This window comes from Hipposideros armiger, unplaced genomic scaffold (genome assembly GCF_001890085.2).
Source record: "Hipposideros armiger isolate ML-2016 unplaced genomic scaffold, ASM189008v1 scaffold_149, whole genome shotgun sequence".
Classification (NCBI taxonomy): Eukaryota; Metazoa; Chordata; class Mammalia; order Chiroptera; family Hipposideridae; genus Hipposideros; species Hipposideros armiger.
Genome location: NW_017731499.1, coordinates 2,546,008 through 2,568,582, shown reverse-complemented (window position 1 = coordinate 2,568,582; position 22,575 = coordinate 2,546,008). Strand labels below are relative to the sequence as shown.

The window sequence follows — 22,575 nt, the reverse complement described above, 5'->3', positions numbered from 1 at the left end:
TTGAAGGGATTTAAGCAAGGGCGAGACTGGGCAAGTTCACGTTTCAATGAGTCACTGTGGCTGCAGAAGCGAGGTCGGGAGGCAGGCAAGACGGAAGTGCCAGGAGATTGCTGTACACACACACACACACACATATGCACACATACACACACACGCGCACATGCACGCGCGCACACACACACACACACACACACACACACACATACACACTCATGAAGGTGCACACATAAAAATAATTCTGGCAAAGTATATAAGAAAATAATAACAGTGGTTATCATTGATAACAGATTAAGAGTGGATTGCGGAGAAAAGAAGGCTTATTTTTCATTTGCTATCTTTCTGTAAGATAAAATAAAAGTGTATTTTAAATGAACAGCCTTAAGAATTTTTAAACATGTTTTTGAAGAACAAGATAGCATTCCACGAGCTGTTCTGAAATGATCTCCAAGACAGATCATCAAGAGAAAGCAAAGCCGGGTGTAATCCATGGGCCTAATACACTATCTTGGGTGCAAAATGGAGAATTAAGAACACCAAGCTGTATTGGTTTTCTCAAGAAGCTATCGTAGTGAAATTCAAGGCACCAATAAAAGGGGCAGCTGGGGGGGTGGGTGGCTGGCAGGCAGCTGGTGCACTCGCAGTGACGCTGTATATTGAACACCATTTTATATCACTTGAGTTTTGAAATAATGTACTACCGCCCCCAAATTTAAATAGAAATGTATAATCCCATCAAAAGAGCACTTTGGATGAATTTCGAAAGGCACAGAAGAAAGCTCCTGGTCTCTGTTTAATAAAAAGCTGCAATGGGCTGCAAATGCCCAGTGTGAGTCCTAAATATACAACTTCCAATGCCCGCATATAAATAAGGTCAGAATGAAACCGATCCAAAGGACNGAACCGCTGTTGCTCAGAGCTCAAACTCTTGAGCAAGCTCTTAACCAACTGAGCCACTCGGCCGGCCCTCAGCCTCTCTGCCTTTAGAAAACACTGGACAAACCGCCTTGTTCACTCTCATTTCACCCTTAACTCCCACTGAACAACCAGAGAAACTGAGGCACAGACCAACCAGAAGATGCCAAAGAAACGCAGAGCTGTGCAGACTCTAGAATCCAAACGCTCTCTCGCTAGTACTGCGGTACAGCTGGAGAGTAAATGTAGGATGTCCTCAAAAACACTTCAAACACAACTAAAATTGTCACTTAGAAGTCAGCCAGGGGCCACCGAGCAGCAGGTCTGACGAGCTCCTTACTGCAAACAGGAGTGGGTTTGGTTTATCTGGGTTGATCTGCTGGAGACATCAAACCGCAAGGACAACAGAAGGTGCCTGCTATGTCTGTCGGCCAAGTGCTGTCTGCCTGCAAACAGAGCACCCCTCGTGAGCTTGCAAAGGCAGGCGCGTCACTGGGGAAAAGCTTCCAGGGCAGAGACACTGGCTCGTTCTTTTCTGCACTTCCAGTCCCCAAACCGTGTTCCTCCCCACACGGCTCCTCGGGACACTCTGGCTCCAGTCCCTACAGGATGACGGACCTCAGGGATATCCGGCAGGAAGTACACATGGCGATTCACTTCCCGCCACAGGAGCGGCCAGGTCCACTCCAGTTTCCTTCCTTACACAATTCCCCAGTCATGTACCTCTCGAGGTCGGCATCTTTCAACCCTTACAAGGTGTCCCCTGCTGAGTAAAGCCTTAGAGCCTAATGTCCCCTCGGGCAGGGAGAGCTGAACGCTTCCGTAGCGTTGCTCTGTACGTGTGTCTATTGCCGCGCCTCCTACGTGCAAGGAGGCCATAGGCCTACCTTCGACTCCCCTAGACGACTGCAAGCGGATTGGGTGCCAGGCTGGTGCCTTAACTCAACTCAGAAGGCCCAGACCTACCCTGGGTGCCTGGCAACAGAATACTAATCCATGATGACATGTATCTTCCTATCTGAACAGAAAAGTCTGGAAGGATAAGCACCCAACTCCTCAGGATGGTTTTCTGTAGGGAGGGCAATGGAATTGAGGGTGATATCCAAAGGAGTTTTCACTTAATGTCTGAATGACTGCATGGAGAATGTATTCGTGTATTACTTGTGCCTTCCAAAAAGATTGTTTTTCATAAGAGCAGCTGCAATGTGGGTTAAATGGTGGCCCTCAAAATGGCGTGTCTAAATCTGAAGCCCTGAAACCTGTAAATGTGAAAAACAATCTTTGGAACCTGTAATTTGACCTTATTTGAAAAAACAATCTTTGCAGATGTACTTAAGGACCTGGAGATAAGACCACCCTTGATTGTCCAGGTGGGCCCTAACTCCAGTGACAAGTGTCCTTATAAGAGACACACAGGGAGGAGGCACATGAAGACAAAGACAGAAGTTGGAATGATGTGGCCACAAGCCAAGGGATGCCAGGAGCTGGACGAGGCAGGAAGCACCCTCCCCTGGAGCCAGAGGGACTGTGGCCCTGCCAGGACTGGCACCTTGGTTTTAGACTTCCAGCCTCCAGAACTGTGAGAGGGTGAGTGTGTGTTTGCGTTACACTTCCCGACCGCTTGCTCAGCGCCAGGCCCTGTGTCATGCATTTTCTATACATCATCATCCTAAGGGATCGACACTCTGATCATCCTCACTTCACAGACGGGGAAACTTGAGGCCCAGAGAGCTGACCTATCTTGCTCAAGGGCACCGGGTCGTGAGTACAGAACCAGGCAGTGGGGCCCAGAGCGCATCCTGAGCTACGGCCCCGTCTCCAGAGAACATGGCTCTGCTGTTGAACAGGTCGAGGCTGAATGTGGATCCGCTGTCCCAGCCATGACACCTGACCTCTCTGAGCCTCATTTTCCTCAGTTATAAAGCGGGGACATATCACTTCCCTGGTAGGTTTATCACGGATTAAGTGAAAGGACGAACACGGAGTCTGGTGTATCGCAGCCCAGGGCTGGACTTGGATGAGCGCTCATTATCTCCTGAAGAAATGAGTCAGACAGGCACAGGCGTTACTCATGAGTAGGGACAGTCATTTCAGAAGGCTGGCGGCAGGGGATGGCACGGGGACATGTTCTTCCATGAGGAACACGATGACTCGCAGTACAAATCATGTTCCCAACCTGATCCACTGTGCTGTCAGCTCTTGGGAATGCCGGGTGGATGGATGGGTAAATAAACTTCACAGAACAGTTCCCGAAGCTAATCAGCCTCGGGAGTTCCACTGTGTGAGACTAAAAGATTATAGCTTTGATAGCAGAAAATGAGAACGAATTCTTGGAGTTGAACTCTCTGTCCAGACACTAAAAAGGTAGATTCCAGAACCTGCCTCCTGTACAACTTGTTCTGTGATATTCAACACTGAAGACTAGCAGTAACAGAACCTGCCAGAAACACATGCAGGAGTTAACACCTCTGCCCCCCCAACACACACACACACACACACACACACACACACACACACACACACACACACACCACTGCCTCCCACAACCAGCTAAACAATGGCCTAATCACAGCTGGGCAGCCCCCATTCAGGGCATTGATGACTTAGGAAGTCAATCACCCACACCCTCAATTAGAACAGTGAGGGGATTAAGGAGTACAAATTGGTAGTTACAAAACAGTCACGGGGATGTCAAGTACAGCACAGGGAATAGAGTCAGTAATGTTGCAACAACTATGTATAGTGCCAGGTGGGTCCTAGAGTAATCGGGGGATCACTCTGTAAATTATATAAATGTCAAACCACTATACTGTACACCTGAAATTAATACAAAATAATACTGAATGTCAACTGCAACTGAAAAAAAGAGAGAGAGAGAGAGAGAAAGAAAGAAAGAAAGAAAGAAAGAAAGAAAGAAAGAAAGAAAGAAAGTTCAAGAATCTAAGAAAAACCCAAAACGAATGGTAAACCATTCCTCAGAGCTCAGACCCAAGAAGCTGTCCTTCCAGGGAGAAATGGAACCTGTAAATGTGACCTTATTTGGAAAAAAACAACCTTTGCAGATGTACGCAACTTATGGATCTAGAGTTGAGGTCATCCTAGATTATCCAGGTGGGCTCTACCTCCAGTGACAAGTGTCCTTATAAGAGACACACAGAGCACATGAAGACAAAGACAGAGACTGGAATGATGAGGCCATAAACCACATCTCTGTGACTGACGGATAATTTCCTACTCAAATTGGAAACCACCTGAATTGACACGTCAGGAAAATCAGGTTGGGAGACACATGATAGCTCCTTACACATGACAGCAAATAAAAACTGAAAACAACACTGTTGATCATCTTGTGACAAGTAAATGCATGGTCCCTTGTGGTATGTGGCCTTGACATAGAATGTTTAGTTTCAGTCAATTTCACCAAGTGTTTTCTGGGCATCCATAGTGAGAATGCTATGGTAAGTGGGAACCAATATGCATTCATTCATTCCACAAATATTTCTCTCTACCAGGCACTGGAGACACAGCCAAGTATAAAATGGACAAAGGAGGGCACAGCAAATGAACAACTCTACGCCGAGTGCTATGAAGAAAAATAAAAGGGGGTGCTATTTTAGTCAGGCATTTGACCCCCTACTTTGGATGACTTAGAGGCATTATCTCATTTAATGCAAACCTCAAACAGCCCGCTCTGGCGAGCATCACCAGTCCCATTTAAAGATGAGGACAACTCTGGAAAAGTGAGACTTACCAGCTCTGTCATTAATCAGTCATGAGGACTTGGGGACGTTATCTGTCTTCCTTGTGCCTTAGCTTCCTCATCTCTAACATGGAGACGGAAATGCCTACATCATGGGCTTGCATATGTAGTCATGGGACTACATATAAAACACTTGAGAAAGGGTGTGGTATGCAACAGGCACTCAATAAGTGTACCTGTTACAGGCAGGAGTGTACATGCCACTCCCTCTTTCAAAGGCTTCATTATCTGATGGAAAAGCCACAAGGTACACCTATGAGGCCCATGGCTCATGATGTCCATTGAAAAAACCATACTAACTTATACCACCAATCCCCCTGCCTACCAGGCCCATTTTCTGACCAATTTCTAGTCATCCTTAAAACCCAAGTCAGGGCCGGCCGAGTGGCGCGATGGTTAAGAACTCGCTTGGGATGCCAGAGGGCCCTGGTTTGGATCCCACATATGAGGGCCAGTGACACTGCCCTCTGCAGCTAAGATGCTGAACAACAGCTCGACCTGGAGCTGGACTGCCATGAGTCGCCTGCGACGGCGTAGGCTGCAGCCCCTGTGGCAGTGGGTTGCCATGGGCTACCGTGTGTAGCCAGCAGCCAGCGTGAGCGGCCAGCAGCCGCAGTGAGCGGCCGTCCAGAAGCCGGCGAATGATCTGCCTCACCCGGGAAGAGCGCAATGATGGTGCCAACTTGGGCCAGTGAAGCAACATCCTCCACCACCTAGACTGAAGAACAAAACGACAGCAACTTGTCTGTCCCCCTTCCCCCAATTCCCCAGCACTGTTCCCATCCCCTCAATTCACCAATAAAAATCTTTAAAAAAAAAACCCCAAGTCAAACACCTCCTCTTTGAAGCCTTCTGTGACCTGTCCCAGCAGTTAATTAAGCCACCTTGTGCCACCATTACACCCAATACTAACATAACTCTCACTATTTCTTCTTTGTTTCATTTGTTTATTCATTCATTCATTCATTCATTCAACAAATATGTTTCAAGAGCCTACCCTCTGCCAGACCCTCATCACCCTCACTCCATTGCAATTAACACGACTGTCCTCCACTGGACAACAAACTTCTTGGGGACAGAGAAAATTAAGTGGGTGTGGTTCAACAGAACAAATTAATTAGTAACTGAAGGGCAACATAAGACAAGTAGACAAAATGGGTGGTCCAGAGGGACAAAGACAGAGAAATTCCGAGGAAGTTAAAAATCAAAGCAACTCAGGATTGACGGGGCCACTGAGGGTTTTCTTACAGAACGAGCTGGACTCGAATGACAGGGAAGGGTGGGAAGGACGGCAAAGCCAACACATGGAACATGCCAAGTCTCAGCCAGAGGAGCAGCATACACGACCCGTTTGTGTTAACGATAGGTGAGTGTGTGTGCACGTGCCTCTCCGTATGTAAATGCACAGAGAGCATCTACAGCGGTTCTCAACCTTTCACAGGGGTCGCCTAAGACCATCGGAAAACACATACTTTCCATGGTCTTAGGAACCGAGACACCGCTCCTCTATCCATCTCCAGGCCCACATGCAGATACGCCCACATACGCGTACCCGGCGAGCCCTGTGAGAGGGTCGTTCGACCCCCAAAGGGGTCGCCACCCACAGGTTGAGAACCGCTGCTCTAGAAGGACACACACCAAACTATTCCTTGTAAGGGCCTCTGGGAGAGGGACACTCGTATTTTGCACTCTATCCAGTTGCCTAGTATTTCTTTCAAAAATATATTCTTCAATTATTTATGCAATGTCTTCAGGAAGACAAATGGTAGGGAAACAAGACACTGCGAGTAGAAGAAAGAGCAGGAGCGAATGGTAAAGAAGACTCCATGGCCACAGGGCCAATAGCAGGAGGTGAGAGTCAGGTCCCCCGTCAGCACCTCCCCGTTTTCTTCCAGAGCAAAGTGAAAACATCGGGGAGCAACAGCTGGTGGTGAGCCTGGCTGTGCCAGGGGCAGGAACAGGGTCCCCTAGAGGCACACACACTCATGCTGGCAAAGGAATGATACTCGTGGGCAGCAAAAAGAAAAGCAGCCAACTTTTCCAGGAGAGAAATAAAATTCTAAGGGGGCCTGACGTTTTTCTGACTCTCTCAAAAGCCTTGGCCAAGTCAGATCTTAGGTGCCTGGCTGGCCCCTTCAGTCTCATCTCAAACCACAGACACCCACTTGGGTGTGGACAAGGCCCTTCGTTTCTGAGTATCTGGGAGAATGCCATTCGAACCATGGTCAACAAAACCCTTGCCCTCAAAACCCCTGGGGCACGAAGGCTTAGGAGGCTCATGGGCGATTCCTAGATGGCGCCCATCCCTCAAGAAGAGGCCATTCTCGAATAAATGGATGAAGGGAGCCGATGGTTTGGCTTTTCGCCACTTGATCAGGGATCTCTACCAAGAGGCAGCTGTTCCAACCCAATCACGTAACGGGCTGGGCTCTTGGAAGAGACAGCGACATAATGGAGACGCGGTGGGCTGTGGATTTCACAATCCAGCTGGGCAGAGACTCAACCTCCACGAAACACACAGCCAAAACAGCATTTATTTTTACTGGCAGATTATATAAATCCACTTCAAGGAGATGGGGAAAGCTTCCAGAACCAACAATAAGATCCCTTTGATGGCCAGGTGCCACGCAGCTCAAGTGGGAAGATGCTCACATCCCAACTCAGCCCTAAGGTAACAATGGGCCAGGAGAGAAGGAGGCAGAGATGCACCTCTAATATTTTTATGATTATAAAACATAGGAAAAAATATTTTTTTTAAATGTAGAAAGTCACATGCCATGGGTGGGGGTAGGTAAGATTAATCAGGAGGAATCTCTATTATCATGGAGAAAGAAACTTATTAAGTAATAAGTATATACAATATAGTTAGATGGATTTTACAAGTGTAATCATGTGGTATTATGTATCCTTAGAAATACTGTGCGTGTTAATTTAGCAGAAATAGAATAAATTAAATGAGGATTTAGATGGCTATGTCTTGGTCAGTAAGACTTACACGGCAGAGCTGAGGACGGTGCTGCAGTCTGACCGCATGGTCCAGTCCCAGACCAGCCCACACAGGAGTCCCATGTGTCTGCTCAGTCACAGGAACTTACCTGCCAATAAATACACAATGGCCAGGAGCCAAGCAGCCTAGGGTCTTGAGGTTTGCCACTACCTGGGGGAGGCCTTAAGGTTGCTTCGTGGGAGAGGTTGGGATGGAGTCTGGCAGTGTCTTCCATAGAAAGGAAAGAGAGAGATCAGAGCTAACTTATCAAATAAGTAAGACAGGCCTTGCCTACACCAATCATGAGCGTGTGACATGAGCTCTGGGTTTTGAGTCATCCTTGTCTGAGCACCGGGGTCAGAAGAAAACAAAAGAAGGAAGGGTGAGCTCATTTCAGGAGTGACCTGGTGGTAAATGAAGGGGGCACCCAGAGCCTGTAAGCCCCAAGAGCATCTTGGCTGCCGCTGCTTGGCACCTGTCCTGCTGGTGGCTTGGGAGCAGCAACCCCAAAGGGCACAGTCCCAAAGTTATGCTGGAGAAGCACGAGTGAGAACAATGCGGGTCAGAGGCTGCCTCGTAACCCCGGCTGTACTTCTTCCGAATCAGTGGCAGGGAAGGTCTCAGGGCTAGCTTTTCTGGACCTCAGTCTCCAAGCCAAGTCACAGTGCAGTCAAACCAGGGATGGAAGTCACACCAAACACATTCTGGTCTTCGACCTTGTCAAGGGGAGAGTCTGCACTGCCCACACCTGCCACATCCCTATCGGGTGCCCCACGCTCTGTATGAGCCACCACACAAAACACAAGCAATAACCGCCAGGCAGACTAAGCAGGGGCAGAAAATTCCTCCCTGACCCATAGCTGATCCTCATGGAACCCAAAGTGGATAAATCTTGGGGACTTTGGACCTTGCCAACGGTTCCTATTTGCATCAATGTGGGACCAGCTTTGGGGCAGCTTGCACAAAACTCTGATCTTCATGGAGACGTATTTTCAAAGTTCCGCCCCTGTAAGCCCTGGGGAGCCAGGCTCCGCCCACCCAAACCCTACACTGTAGCCCCTTGGAGCTTCCCGGTGGAACCCAACTCCCTCGGTGATGAGCAAGCCAGGAATAAACCAGAACAAGAGTTTAACACGGGCAGGAAGAAAGGTCTGTGACATGGGGAGCCCCCCAAGGTCCAGGAAGCGTCTGTTTTAACATCAAGGGGCATGTGACTCTTTGGGATATTTGCCCATAGACAGAAAACCATGGCTGGGCCCAAAGAGGGGCTTTTATTCTCTGGCACTGAGAAGTTTGAAACAGGTTGTGCAATCATCTCTCCAGATGATTTTGTGTCAAAAACTAATATTTCTGAGCTAAGCCTCTACGTGAGACATATTTTTAGTAGCCTCTCTTAAATGGCACTTTAAAAAATAATCTTATTCAAGATGGTAGACGATTAAAACACGCTGTCCGAGTGCCGAATTAAAAAGCCTCTTATAATCTGGAATGTGATGTTTAGAGCTGCTGTGGGACCACAGACAATTTGGTACTTGATCATTAGATATTCAGCAAGTGCCACCCAGCTAGAAAATATATTTCTTATTAAGCTTCTGTGCTTAAATAGCATCAGACCTCAAATGAGATCACTCCCTCTGAAGGTTTTAAAGATATCAACAAAGTCCCAGGAAGCATTTTATTTCAAAGTGAACCTTATTACAAAAGTTGGGATGAGTTTTTTCCACTTATCTCACCCCTGAATTTTAAATTACTTGTCTTTCTTTCCCACCAGCTCAGACATATCAACAACGGAGGGAAGGAGTCCAATGGAAAACGCCAGGCAGCTTACTGCAAGGATTACCAGCAAGTGTCTGTTAGCCAGTAGGGTCCAGGAAGCCACCTGTCTGGCTCAGTAAGTGTTGTGGTTAACAGGATGTTACCATAGATACTACAGGCGCACGGTCAGATTTATGCAGCGTGTGCCCCATGAGCGACTAGGTGTGCCAGCCTCTAAGAGGGAAATGAAGACACAGACACTGCCTCAGGGAAGCTATCGGTCCACAAGTGAAAAAAAGAAAATTCAACACCAAGTGATGAAGCAGAGGGACAAACGCTCGCGCATGAAGTGCCAAGGAAACACAGATGGGGGCCGGCCTCGCGCTCAGCGGGAGCAGGCAAAGGGGGTGGGTGTGCAAAGGCTTTCATGGAAGTGGGTTCTACCGGGAGCCGTTTCCCAGGGACCCCCGTGCAAAATACAGAAGTCTTGGACAATGAAGAGTGAATGAAAAGGACTTTGAGTTTTTCAAGACAATTGCAGTGAAGAGCGATTGTCACCATGTCATCGGGGCTATGAATGTTCATGAAACTAGAGATATTGGGAAGGGATGAGATAGAGTGAGAGCCACAAGGAATAGATTCAGGCATGGGGAGAGACACAGACAGACAGACAGACAGACAGAGATGTTGTCATGGTTTCAGATGGGAAGTGACAGACAGAGAGACGGAGAGGATAGATGGAGGCAGCCCAGGAAAGGAGAGAGAGAGGGAGAAACAAAGAAAAGCAGGGAGAGAGGGGTAGTCGGAGAGAGAAACAAAGGAGAGGAGCACCCAGGGACAAAAGAAGAAACTAAGGGACAGATTTAAAAAAACAGAGCGAGAAGCAGCGAGCAAGAGACAGAGCAGGTGACCCAGGAGAGAAGCGCACAACCTGCTCTTGGCCAGGCAACGCGAGAGGCCCCAAGTGCCCGGGGACCTGGGGCTGGGGCTGAGGCCCAGGCCAGCTGGGGAGGAAGTGGCAGGCAGGTCTGACTGGGGACTGAACAGCAACCTGTCACTCACCCCCCGAGGCTCACAGCCACACAGCGTCCCCTCCTCTCCAAGCCCTGCAGACCCCCTGCCCGGGCAGGCTCATGAGACACCGTTCCGTGGGCTCCTTGCCACTCGACGCTTGGGTAACTAACATGAAACCTGACTTGGTCCTAACTCTCCCAAACAGTCCTTGGAAAACTTCGTAGAAAACATGTTCCTTTTGAACAATGTTGGGAAATAACGCGTGCTATCTCTACCAACTTTGGGGAGCCGCCATGCACCCTAGAGGGAAGTGCTACAGCAAAGAAGCCCATTGGGACACCCTTTAATCTAACATTTTAAGCTTATTCCATCAGGAATCTGAGTCTTTAAAACATCTGAGAGTGTTGTGTCTGGAGCACAACAGACACTAAATTTTCTTTGAAATGAAAATAAAACAAAACAAAATGAAAGAAACACGAAAGCATGCACATCATGGCGTTGGCGAATGAGACAGTCCTGGCTTTGTACTCGGGTGCTTCCAGGAGGCGTGTGCCTTGGGTAGGCCACGACACCTCTCTGTACCTCAGTTTGCTCAGCTGAAAAATAAATTATACCTAATAAATAAATTATACAGGGTTGTTCTGAGGACGAGAGGTTAAAAAACTGTATGCCAACCCTGAGCACATAGTAAATGGCTAACAGAGAGGGTCCCTCACCACACAGACAATTGCGGGGCGGGGGAGGGGGTATAGGTGAGAGCAGTGATGGAAGAACAAACCAACAGGCTGAGGCTTTGGGTTAGGGCAGAGCCCAGGTCAGACCATGCAGGGCATCTCTGTGGCTGAACTGGGGGGACCTGCCTAAACGGAACTTGGGACAGAGAAACAGAGACCCGCCAAAGGCGGAGGAAATAGGGGAGTCCAACTTCAATCACATAAAGCGACACCAAGTTTGCTCCGGCTCGGGAACAAGCCTGCACTGAATGAGTTGCTTTGCCTGCTGCTTTCCCCGTGCTGTGGCTTTAACTGAGCTCTACGTCTCGCATCTTACACGGTTCTAGTTCCTTGTCTCCACTGGTTATTCAACATAGGAGCTGCTCTCCCAGAAAACGTCCAGGACTGTAATCAAATCCCAATAAAAGGTAAAACAAAACAAAACGGAACAAAAAACACTTCCACCATTCATTCACATCTTATACCAGAGGGTACAAGAAAAATAATGAGGAGAAAGTTCTAAAAACACTTACATTCAAAATAAGAAAAGGAAAAAAAGTCAGTCCCTATTCCCATAGTCCTTCTTAAAATAAATGACTTAGCTTAAAAGTCTGTTATAACAAGATACCAATGCGAAGAAACTGCATCCCTGGGCCTCTCTCTAAAAATATATATATTATTTGGTTCATGCAGTCATTTTCTGCTCTTTGCAAACGAAATTCTCATTTAGCAAACATTTAGTGAGCACCTACTGTGTGCAGGGCAAAGCACTAGGCACTGGGGATTCAGAGACGAAAATGGGGCGGGCCTTACCACATGTCCATCACTGAGCTGTTTTACTGGCAGCATCTCAACAAGCTGCCCAACTCGGCTGTTGCCACGTTATCCCCGCTTGACAGGAGAGGAAACTGGGGTTTCCAGATGCAGTAGACCCAGCTCTGCCCTTGAGGCTCTCAAACACTCTGCTGGCCTGGGAGGAAGTCTAATCCAGGGTCGGCAGAGAGCCAGGCCAAGTGGAAGCGAAGGGAAGAGAGGCTGAGACTCCCCAAGACAAGGCTCCAGATCTGCACTTGAACTTGAACTCTCCTCCTTCCTGCTGCCCCAGCTGCCTGACTCTGATGAGATGACCAGAGTGGGCCTGAGGCACTCATGACAAGGTCAAGGTGTTCCACTGCCCAACAGGCCAGCCTTTCCCAACAGCCTTCAGGCCCTAATGTCTGCTTACTCTGCCCTCCCTGTGGCCATCACAAGCTGGCCCCAGGAGAGGACCCCGTGACAATCAGAGCTGCCTCTGTGTGAATGGGTGTCACTGCCCTGAAGGGCATTCAGGCTTGAAGCACAAGGGAATGTGGTGGAGGAGAGGAGGTGGGCTTCCACATCACAGGGGCCCAGGGGAAACCAGGGCCCCACCACGTACTCCTTGTGACAGTCATTCATCCACTCACTCATGTGCTCACTCACTCATTCAATGAGCCAACCTACGAATATGGAGCACCTACCATGTGAATCACTGGGATTCAAGGGGAGCAGAAAGAGACATGGAACTTGAGCTTATGAAGCAAGGGAGACAGATACCGATCAGTGATTGATAAACGTACATTACATTACGAGGACAAGGGAGAGATACACACAAACATCCTACTTAACATGGAAGAGCAGACCTTGTCGGAGCATCGGGTAGGTTTCCTGAGGAAGTGGTGAGTGGATATTGAGGGGTGAGTTACCTGGGCCCAGAGTGACATTCCAGGCAGAGGGGACAGCAGGAGCCCCGTAGAGGGAGGCTGCGGCCCTGGCACCTCGGTTGGTGCATAATGAGAACGTCAGCGGGGTCAGGACCCTTCTGCTTCTCAGTTGCCAGATTTATAAAAGAGGATAATCATCTCATGTGATTCACAGGCTTGTCTTCAAAGTTAAATGAGAGAATGAAGGTGAAGACCCAACGTGTGCCTGACACATGGTTGGAGCTTGATAAATCGTGAGCTCCTGATGGAGACCAGCCCTCAGAAAGGGTCTGCCTACAACAGGTGGAGGAGGATGAGAGGAGGTGGTGGTGGTCCTTCCCCAGCTGCAAGGCAAGATCTCTGGGGCGTCAGCCCGCCGAGCTGAGCCCCACGAGCTGCCAACCACCTTGTCAGCTAAATGCAGAACTTCACCAGAATGTTGTAAAAATAAAAATGGGAAACAACTCGATATCCATCAACAGGGGCCTGGTGAAATAAATTTTGGTATTGCCAGTTCAAGGGACTACCATACGGTTCTTAAAAAGAATGATGCAGATTTGCACGTTAAGTAAAATAAAAATATCTCTAAAGTATTTGTTAAGTAGGGGGAAGTGATATACGGTCAATATAGCAGGTTGCTGATATTAAAACATGTAGGCATCTAGAAAGATAAATCCAAGACTGGTCGTTGTTACTGCCTGTGGCAGGGAACACTGGGAGGCAGGGATAGGAGGGAGGTTTATTTCTCCCTGAATGCCCTCTTGTGCCACTTGACTTTTTAGCACGGCTGTAACAAGTGTGGTCAAGAGGCCAGAATTTTCTAAGTTTCCACTGTTGAAAAAACAAATCCAGCCTTTCAAGGCGGAGAGAGCCAGATGTGCCACTTCTCACTGTGACGGCAGCTGAGATACTGCGTGTCTGAGCCTCTGCTTCCTCTTCTGCAAAATGGGATAAGAGGGTCGGCGAGGATTAAATGAAATAATAACACGGTAAAACCTTGGATTGCGAGTAACGTGGTTTGCGAGTGTTCCGCAAGATGAGCAAACATTTCTAATCCATTTTAACGTGGTAAACGAGGGATGTCTTGCAATACGAGTAATTTGTTTCCAGCACAAATTATGCTCGCAAGCCAAGGTATTACTGTATTTAGTTACATTTTTTGCAGACATCAATTACTCAATAAATGTTAGCTATTAAAATTGGAGTTATTGATTTGTGCTAGCTGGTTTATCATTTTTATTGTTTTTATCAAGGAGAATAACGCATTCAAGTTACTCTATGGAAATGCATCTGCAGTGACGTTAGTCACCTTCTTCCAGCGTAAAAGACACATAAGGACTCCTGCAGGATCCAAACTGAGCCTGTCCTAAGGAATGGGACTGTTCCTTGTTCCTCACCTGCGATCAGGTCCCTGTCCTCTAAGGCAGGCCTCAGAGTAGGCCAGGACCCTTGGAACTGGGCAGGGAGCGGGGAGAGCCTCGTCTGCCCCCGGACCAGCCCCGCTCACAGTGAGAAACAGAGGTCAGCCCTAGGACTTGTCCATCCCTGCCTCCCGCTGTCCGTTCTCGGCCACAGGGCTACAGATGCAGTGACAGGAGGGCCACACTGGGGCAGCTGGGAAAGCCACTGCAGAGGGCCCCTTGGGACCTTGCTCAGAAGGGCCATGGGTAACACAAAGGTGCCCCTTTAGCTGCTCCCCGCAATTCCCCAGGTTGCTGGAATGTAGAGAAGGCAGACAGACTTGGTGATGAAACCTGAGTTAGAATTCCAGCCGATGACACACTCACTGTAAGACCTGAGGCCTCTGAGCCTCAGCCCACCTACAAAACGGAGGTGAATTCACCTCCCACAAAGAGGTCTCAATGTGCAGTGAGTGCTTACTGAATGTGTCTCTCTGCTAGGAAACCTGAATCTCTCTACGTAGAGAAGTGACACAGGCCTGTACTAAGTCTTGGACTTGTGGGTGGTTGGGGAGACAAGCTCAGTCAGGGGCTGTGCTTCAGGGCTCTAAGCACAGGAGGTGACATCGCATGCGGGCCTCACAGAAACGCAGGAGCCGATGTTGAGCTGCCCCCCCACCCCCAAGTGCTTCCCCAGCCCGCCAGTCATGGGCCTCCGGACAGAAGTACACACCAGCTCCTGGGAAGCTGCTGTGTCACCAAACAACCAAACCTGAAAACTCATCAAGCCTCTAGAGCTCATGATCAATTCAAAGGGACTCAAGGGACAGAGGACCACGGTGAGCGTGACCAGAGGGTTGCAATCAACACAATCCTACAGTGCAGAGGGCCAGGTTCCTTCAATGGGAACAATAAAAGGCAGGGGCATAAAAGAGAAGATGGAGGGGAAGGCACAGATTCCGAGAGGCCTGAGGGACCTGTCACCCAACTGCGATATGTGAACTTTATTAGGATATTCATTAGACAAAATAAATTGAAAAAAATTTTGAGAGAACTGCCGCAGATTGGACACTGATTGGATATTTGATAATATTAAGGAATTACTGTTGATTTTTTAGGCATGATAATGGTACTGTAAGCATCTTTTAGTGAAAAATATTGAAATATGTATGAATAAATCAACATCATGACTTGGATATGCACCCAAATAATCTGTATTGGGAAGGGGCTGAATTGATTATCAACGAAGCAAGAATGACCCAGAGCTGATTAACGTGAAAGCCAAGTGATGGGGTTTCATTAAAGGATTCCCTCCGCTTTTACGTATGTTTGAAATTCCGCTTTTATTAAAAGTGAGTGATTAAACCATGGGGGATATTTACAACACATGCAAATGAACAGGATACAAGAACCACTAAAAATCAGTAAGAAAAACAAAACGTCCAGTAGAAAAATGGCGACAGGCTACGAGAAGCAAGTCGCAGACGTGGAAACCAAATCGGGCAACGAGCAAATGAAACGACAGCCCACTTCGCTCGTGATCAGGGACATACACGTGGAAACCGCCTCACCCCTGAAAGTGTCAGTAAGGATGTGAAAGTGTTGGCAGCAGCTCTTGTCCACTGACAGCGGATCATAAATAGTCTTTTCACTTTACAACATGGCAAAATGCAGTAACGGTGAAAGCACCATGTCCTACGACTCAGCAAGTTCACACTCAGGTGTTCCCCAGAAGGGGACATTGGCGTAATGGATGTAGGAAGTGATAATAGATGGCTACCGAGATCCGACAGGAGAGAGAAGCAGACGCTACACTTCCTGACAGAAAACATCACCCCACTGAGAGCTATGTTTTCAGCGAAGTTAAACGTGACTCCACGCCCCAAGTCCAGATGCCAATTTAAAGGACATCCTGGGAACCGGGGAATACATCAAACAGCGCTGCAGAGGTGCATCGGCACCTTTCAGGGGGTGCAACGACCCCATAAACACACTGCAAGAAAAAGAGATGAAGGAGGGCTCTATAGATGAAAAGAAACATAGGAAGCCACCCAATTCCTAGAGACAGACGGCGGAACGGTGGTTTCCAGGACTGGGGGATGGGCAGTCAGTGTCTAACGGGCACAGAGTTTCAGTGGGGGGAAGATGAAAAAGTCCTGCAGACGGACGGTGGTGATGGCTGCACAACGCTGTGAATGTCCTTAATGCCGCTGAACTGTACCTTTAAAAATGGCCAAAACAGCAAATTTTATGTTATGTGTATTTCCCTACAGTTTAAAATAATTTTTTAAAAAGAGAAAAAAACACATCAGCGACATAAGCAATATAACACATGGATCTCATGTGGAGCCTGATTCAAAGAAACTACAAACAATTATGAGACAATAAGAAATCTGAACACTGCTATTGGATGGTATGAAGGAGTTATTGGTAATGGAGGGGTGACAATGCTATCATATTCATCTTTCCTTGGTTTTTAAATATATACTGAGATGTCTACAGATGAAATAACACCCAGCACTTGATTCAAAACAACACAGAAGGGGAAAGCGGGTATGGGTAACTTCAAACAAGACTGACCAGGGTTGATGACAATTCAACTTGACAGTGGACAGATGAGCTGCATTATACTAATCTGCCCGCATCTGGCATTTAACATCTGACATAATAAGAAAGTTTTTTAAATGAAGACGAAGCTACTGTAAATGTGTTCAAAAGGACCAGATGCTCTCGGCACTGTGGTCGCCGATAGCAAAATACTGGCGACGATGTAAATGTCTGTGAACGCACAGGTGGATTGAAAATATTGTGGTATTTCATTCAACAGAGGACGTGAATGAGCTAGATCGGCAGTTCTCAACCAGGGGTGATTGTCTGGAGACATCTTTGGTTGGCATGACTGGGTGGGGTGCTACTGGCCTCTAGTGGGTAGAAACCAGGCATGCTGCTGGACACCCTGCAATGCATAGGATAGCCCCCCAACAAGTAATTATATGGCCCAAAATATCAAGAGGGCCATAGTTTAAAATCTCTGTATTAGATCTATGTGGGATAGTCCTCAAAGCATAATAGTGAATTCAAACCAAGCAAAAACAAGGGGCAAAGAGATACGCACAAGCAATACCATGTGGGTGAAAGTTACGCAAAACCAAGGCTGTTTCTTGCTTGTGGGAATTTATCTGTGTAGTAAAGTATAAAAATACAGAAGGGAAGGCTATATGCCAGTTTCAGAATATTGATAATGGGGGGTGGGGGCAGGGACATAAAATGTGTGCAAAGGGGCGTCTATAGAATTTGTAGCATTTATTTTATATGTCCTACCCCTCGAAACCTAAAGAAAAGCAAATGTATTGGGTTGTCGGCAAAGCCATGACGCATTTTTGCAATGAAAAACGTAGAAAAAAATACGTCATGACGTTGCGGACAACCCAATAGTTAAGGTTACTGTCCGTCAAATCTAGATGGCAGGTACTGGACGCTGACTCTTTCAGTCTCTACTTTCCTGTACCCTTGACATTGCCAACAATGAACAAACTCAACGGTGGGGAAGTGGGCAGCAGAGGCTAGGTGGACAGATGGAGAGCGGGCGGAGCAGCAAGGCTGAGGCCTTCCCAGGCGGGAGCACTCACCGGGCCCCGGAGATCGATGAGCTCCTGCCGCATCTGGGACACCAGGGCTTCCTTGGCCAGCAGGGCCCTGTGCAGGCGCTCGTTGAACTCGATCAGCTCGCCGTGCATCTCTGCCACCTGCAACACACAAGCACAGCACGGTGAGGCTGGGGCCGACCCACTCCACGACTGGCCCCACCTTCCCTGGGCTCGCCAGCCACTCGTCAGCACGGCCCTGGGGGGTTGTCCAGGCTGGAGACATAACACCGCTCGCCTACGAGCTACGCAAATCCACCGTGAGTTAAATCCGTTTCCGACCTGGTTGATTTTAACACGATGGAATCGACAGTCCGCTTTATGGTCGGGACAGGCCTGCATCGGGTCATTTTTGCACCTCAAGTTTTTATTCTTAATGAATGGACACCTTTGTAACAAAGGTTTTGTTTCTAACCTGAGCTATGCCTGTCAAGAGTTTCCCTGTGAAAGGAACAATTAGAACACCTGGCCATTTCTGTTCATCAGAGCCTTGGTTCTGAAAACCAAGAAGATAAAAACCAAGAAGATAAAATCAGAGGCTATCCTTTAGTCACTGCTTATTCTACCCTGGGAAAATACTGCTTTGGTTCTCCTTGTGTCTTCACTACACTAGCTCTGTGAGGCAGGTATGATTTAGTCCTGCCTCGCGGGAACAGAAACAACGTCAGAGTTTAAGGTGCTGGCTCCAGGTCATGCAGCTGGAAAAGGACGGGCTCTGGAGCCCTGGCTCTCAACCGCTGGGCTACCTGCCACAATCCTACCGCTCCACTGTGCCCAGGTGCGACCCACTGGGGCCTGCCATGAGCCCTCGAAGTTTTCCACATTCATGCAATACTCGTGGCTGATCCCAAATAAATAAAAATGGAGGCAGCCATATGGTAGTCTGTGACTGATAATACAGAATAAACAACAGATCTTTCCAGCTGGAACTTGCAAAAAGCACAGAGATCCTATATGGCCAAGGCAGTTATGATAGTGTATGTAATGCGTAAATAATGTCAGACCATTTGCAATAAGTACTTCATGTGAAATATAACGTATTGTCAGAATTAAAAGGGCTACTGGGAGAAGCTTTGTAAAAAAAACCAAAAAACAGGATCGTTAACCCGATTTGTGATGCCTCTGGAGGAATAAAGGGGAGCCCTCTTTTTTTGCAAATAAAAAGGAAATACAAACTCAACAGTGATATTAACATTAGTCATAGTTCATTCTTTCTACTTTTCCTTGTTTTTTAGTTTCCTAATAATGAGCATTCTTGTATCAGCCAGAAAAACCATTTAGATGCTTTAAAAGAATTACAACTCTTCACCTGAAACTAAAGGGAGCCATGTTGCAACAGCCGTGAAATTTATCAGGCTCCCAACTGTAATCCTGACGCATCCATTAACTTGCTCTGTGAAGGCCCACTCTGGGGATGGCATCTCCTCTGTCCCTCAGGTGCCCACCTTTTTCAAACCAGTGTCAAATGCAAAGTGAAAGTGGCACAAAAGATATTGCAAGAACCGTGCAATTAACAAAGGGAGAACAAGTCACTGAGCTTTTAGACAGCTCTTTTCATTGTACAGACCTAAAATTAATATTTCCCAGTTGCCTTATTCCTTTTGTATTAAAAGAAAAAAGCATAAGATGATCTTCTCTGGGCCTTTCACAAACAAAAACAATGGTGCTAATAACACCTGTGTGGGTTCTCCACGCAGTAATAATCACATAAGCCCTCCATGGCCTCCTCCGCGCTAAGGCACCAGTTACCACAGTTACTGGGAAACACAGCTAGCAATACCACTGCTAAATACAGTAATGCCTTGGTTTGCGAGCGTAATTCATTCTGGAAACAAACTACTTGTATTGCAAGACATCGCTCGTTTACCACGTTAAAATGTAACAGAAATGTTTGCTCGTCTTGCGGAGCACTCACAAACCACATTACGCTCAATCCAAGGTTGTACTGTACCTGCTAATATGCTCCCACAAAATTCGAGCTTTAAATAAACGCCACTGTCATTTCCAAAGCCAAGCAGGCCTTGGCTTTGCTTTTGTCTTTAATTTGTTTTGTATTAGGAGCCAGAGTGTTAAAATAACTTTCCATCAATGCATAAAACATCACAACATCCCAACTTCAAATGGTGTTTATCATGAGCTGTCAAAAGCCTGGTTCTCTCAATTTTTTTAAATTTATTGCGGTGACAATGGTTAGTAAAATTAACATGGAAAAAAACAAAGTGTCCTTTGATAGATAATTGGATAAAGAAGATGTGGGAGATTTTATTTATATATATATATATATATTACACACACACAGTGGAAAACTGCCATTTACGACAACATAGATGGATCTTGAGATTATGATGCTAAGCGAAATAAGTCAGACAGAAAAAGTCAAGAGCCTGGTTCTCTTTTGTAGCCAGAAGAGTGATCTGACCACATCAGACAAAGCTTTTGTTTCACTAGGATGGGGGAGGGGGGAGGGGAAATCCAGTGCCAAGGAGACAAAATTTGATGAAATAATTTCCAGCAGCCATTGAAACCTCAATGTTCATTGTTAATAAGCTGACCTCTGAAATTCTGAATTTTTATGTTATATATCCCTATACATGGCCATTGATAGAAACAGCTTTCATCTTACATAAACCATACTGAGCTTGCTGTTCCTCAGATAACTCTTCCCAAACTCTAGTATCACTAGAAATGAATTCAAAACTCAAAGTGAGCCTCAGAAAAGGAATCTGAGATCAAAAACAGTTGCCATCATCATAAAATGGCAGGCTGCATGACCACTGCCTGCTGGGATTTCTGTTAGGCTGAGGGCTCCTGCAGGTCTCATCCGACCTTCATTCCTTATTTTCAACAACTCCAGAGAACTGCAGAAATAGGAACAGGGCAGAGAGAGGGACAGGGTGCCCTCTCATCCATTCTTTGCTAAGCAGGCAGCGTGGTCATCCCAAAACAGTGCCGGATATTGTCACCTGCTGTCTGAAATCTTCAGTGCTTCCCACTATTCAACAAATAGGACACAAACGTCATCACGACCTGGCGCCAGCCTCTCTAACCCCATCTCCTGCCCCTTCTCTCTGGCGTCTCACCAACTTTCACTCAGCCCCACAAGTCTTCTATGTCCCATAAACATGCTGAGCTGTAGGTCACCCAGTAGACAAAGCAGAGAAAGGCACACCCAGCAGAGGAAACTGCAGGTGCAAAGGCCCAGGGGTTGACAGGGAAGCCATTGAGAGAGGCAGTTAAGGGCTCAGACTCTGCTGACACAAGTCATTGAATTTCCATGAGCCTGAGGAGCCTGAGGCTCTTCACCTACAAAACGGGAGTTACAAGCCATCTGCACCTCACTGGGGCCACTGCGGATGACATGAGCTGCGACTCTCAGCAGGCCCAGCACCGTGTCTGAGCCTGACAAATGCTCAGGGAATGACAGTTGGCTTTCCACAATGGGCGATCATGGGAAGGGCCAAGGGGGAGGTGGGTAGGCTGGTCCCCAGGCCCCAGATGGAAAAGAGCTGTATGTGGTGGACCAAGGAGCTCGGACAGCTGTGGAGAGAGACTCGCTGTCCCCAAAGTGCAAATAGCACCAACAGCATTGCTAGCCATCTGCCAGCATTGTTCTAGGTGCTGGGGTGGGGTGGGGGTGGGGGGCAGGAAAGTTGTGGGGTTCACATCCTAAAGGCCATATTACCTAGAGCTCAGGGAGAGAGGAGGACTTGAAAGGAAGACGGGGTACAGGGAAGGGCTCCCCCAGAGAAAACGTGGGGGAGTTACTTCTCTCACCTGCCTCGGCACATGCCAGGCACCCTCCCATGGCTGAGCCATGCCTAAATCACCGCAGAGGCACTCGCTGTATCCTGGCCCATCAATGCTCGGGGCCGTATTTCTTCCTACTCTCAGCAGTTTTATTTCTTTGAAAATTAATCTGAAGGCAGTTAAGGAGGAGGTGCCATTTGACAACACTAGTGACAGTGACAAATCAAAACCAAACGCCAAGTGGAGACACACTAACTGCAGCTGATGCAGCTTCCAACACAGCCCGATGCGGGCCAAATGATTGAAAACGGAGCCTTGATTCTCTGGAAGGCACAAAGACAGCCTGTCTGCTACAAGACGTGGCTCCTAAGTTGTGCTTGGAAAGTGTACAACTCATGGTTAATAAGGTGTAAATGCTTACCAGTCACCATTTGGATTTCATCCTTGACGCTGGAGAGAAGCCGGTAGAAAGATTTAAGAAGTTGAAGTCACATGGTTGCTTAGCAATATCTATCAAACTTTTAAAATCACTCCGTGACTTGGCCAAGACGTGCTGGGAAGTTATCCCGCCCTGCCCCTCTACTTACACATGTGTTCAAAGCATGAGTTGAGCTCCAAATGGCTGGAACCCACCTCAAAAACTGCTTGGGATTGGTGAAATATACCAGGTTCCGCTGCTCTCTCCCAAGGCCCGCCCCTTGGCAGACATCACTAGTCAACTGCTGCACCCCTTCCTCAAGAAGACACCCAGGCAGCCCAAACTGATCCATCAGTGTGTTGGCTTACAAGATGACACCTATTTGGTATTGCTGGCATAAGGGCTGGGGCGGGGGGGGGAGCGCCATCAAGACGGTGACATTTGAGTTGGGTTTTGGAAGATGACGCCTTTGGAGCTTCAGGAGACTGAGCAATCCATTCCAGCT

General features: G+C 47.6%; 1 protein-coding gene across 3 annotated transcripts in view; it reads right to left on the bottom strand.

Annotated features, from left to right (window-relative positions):
- SNX29 (sorting nexin 29) overlaps positions 1 to 22,575 on the bottom strand; it is a 482,345-nt gene that overhangs the window by 176,552 nt on the left and 283,218 nt on the right. For all 3 annotated transcript variants that reach the window (XM_019650893.1, XM_019650895.1, XM_019650896.1), the window contains one exon: positions 17,891 to 18,007. In XM_019650893.1, coding sequence (XP_019506438.1) covers positions 17,891 to 18,007 — 117 coding nt within the window. The remainder of the gene's footprint in view (positions 1 to 17,890; positions 18,008 to 22,575) is intronic.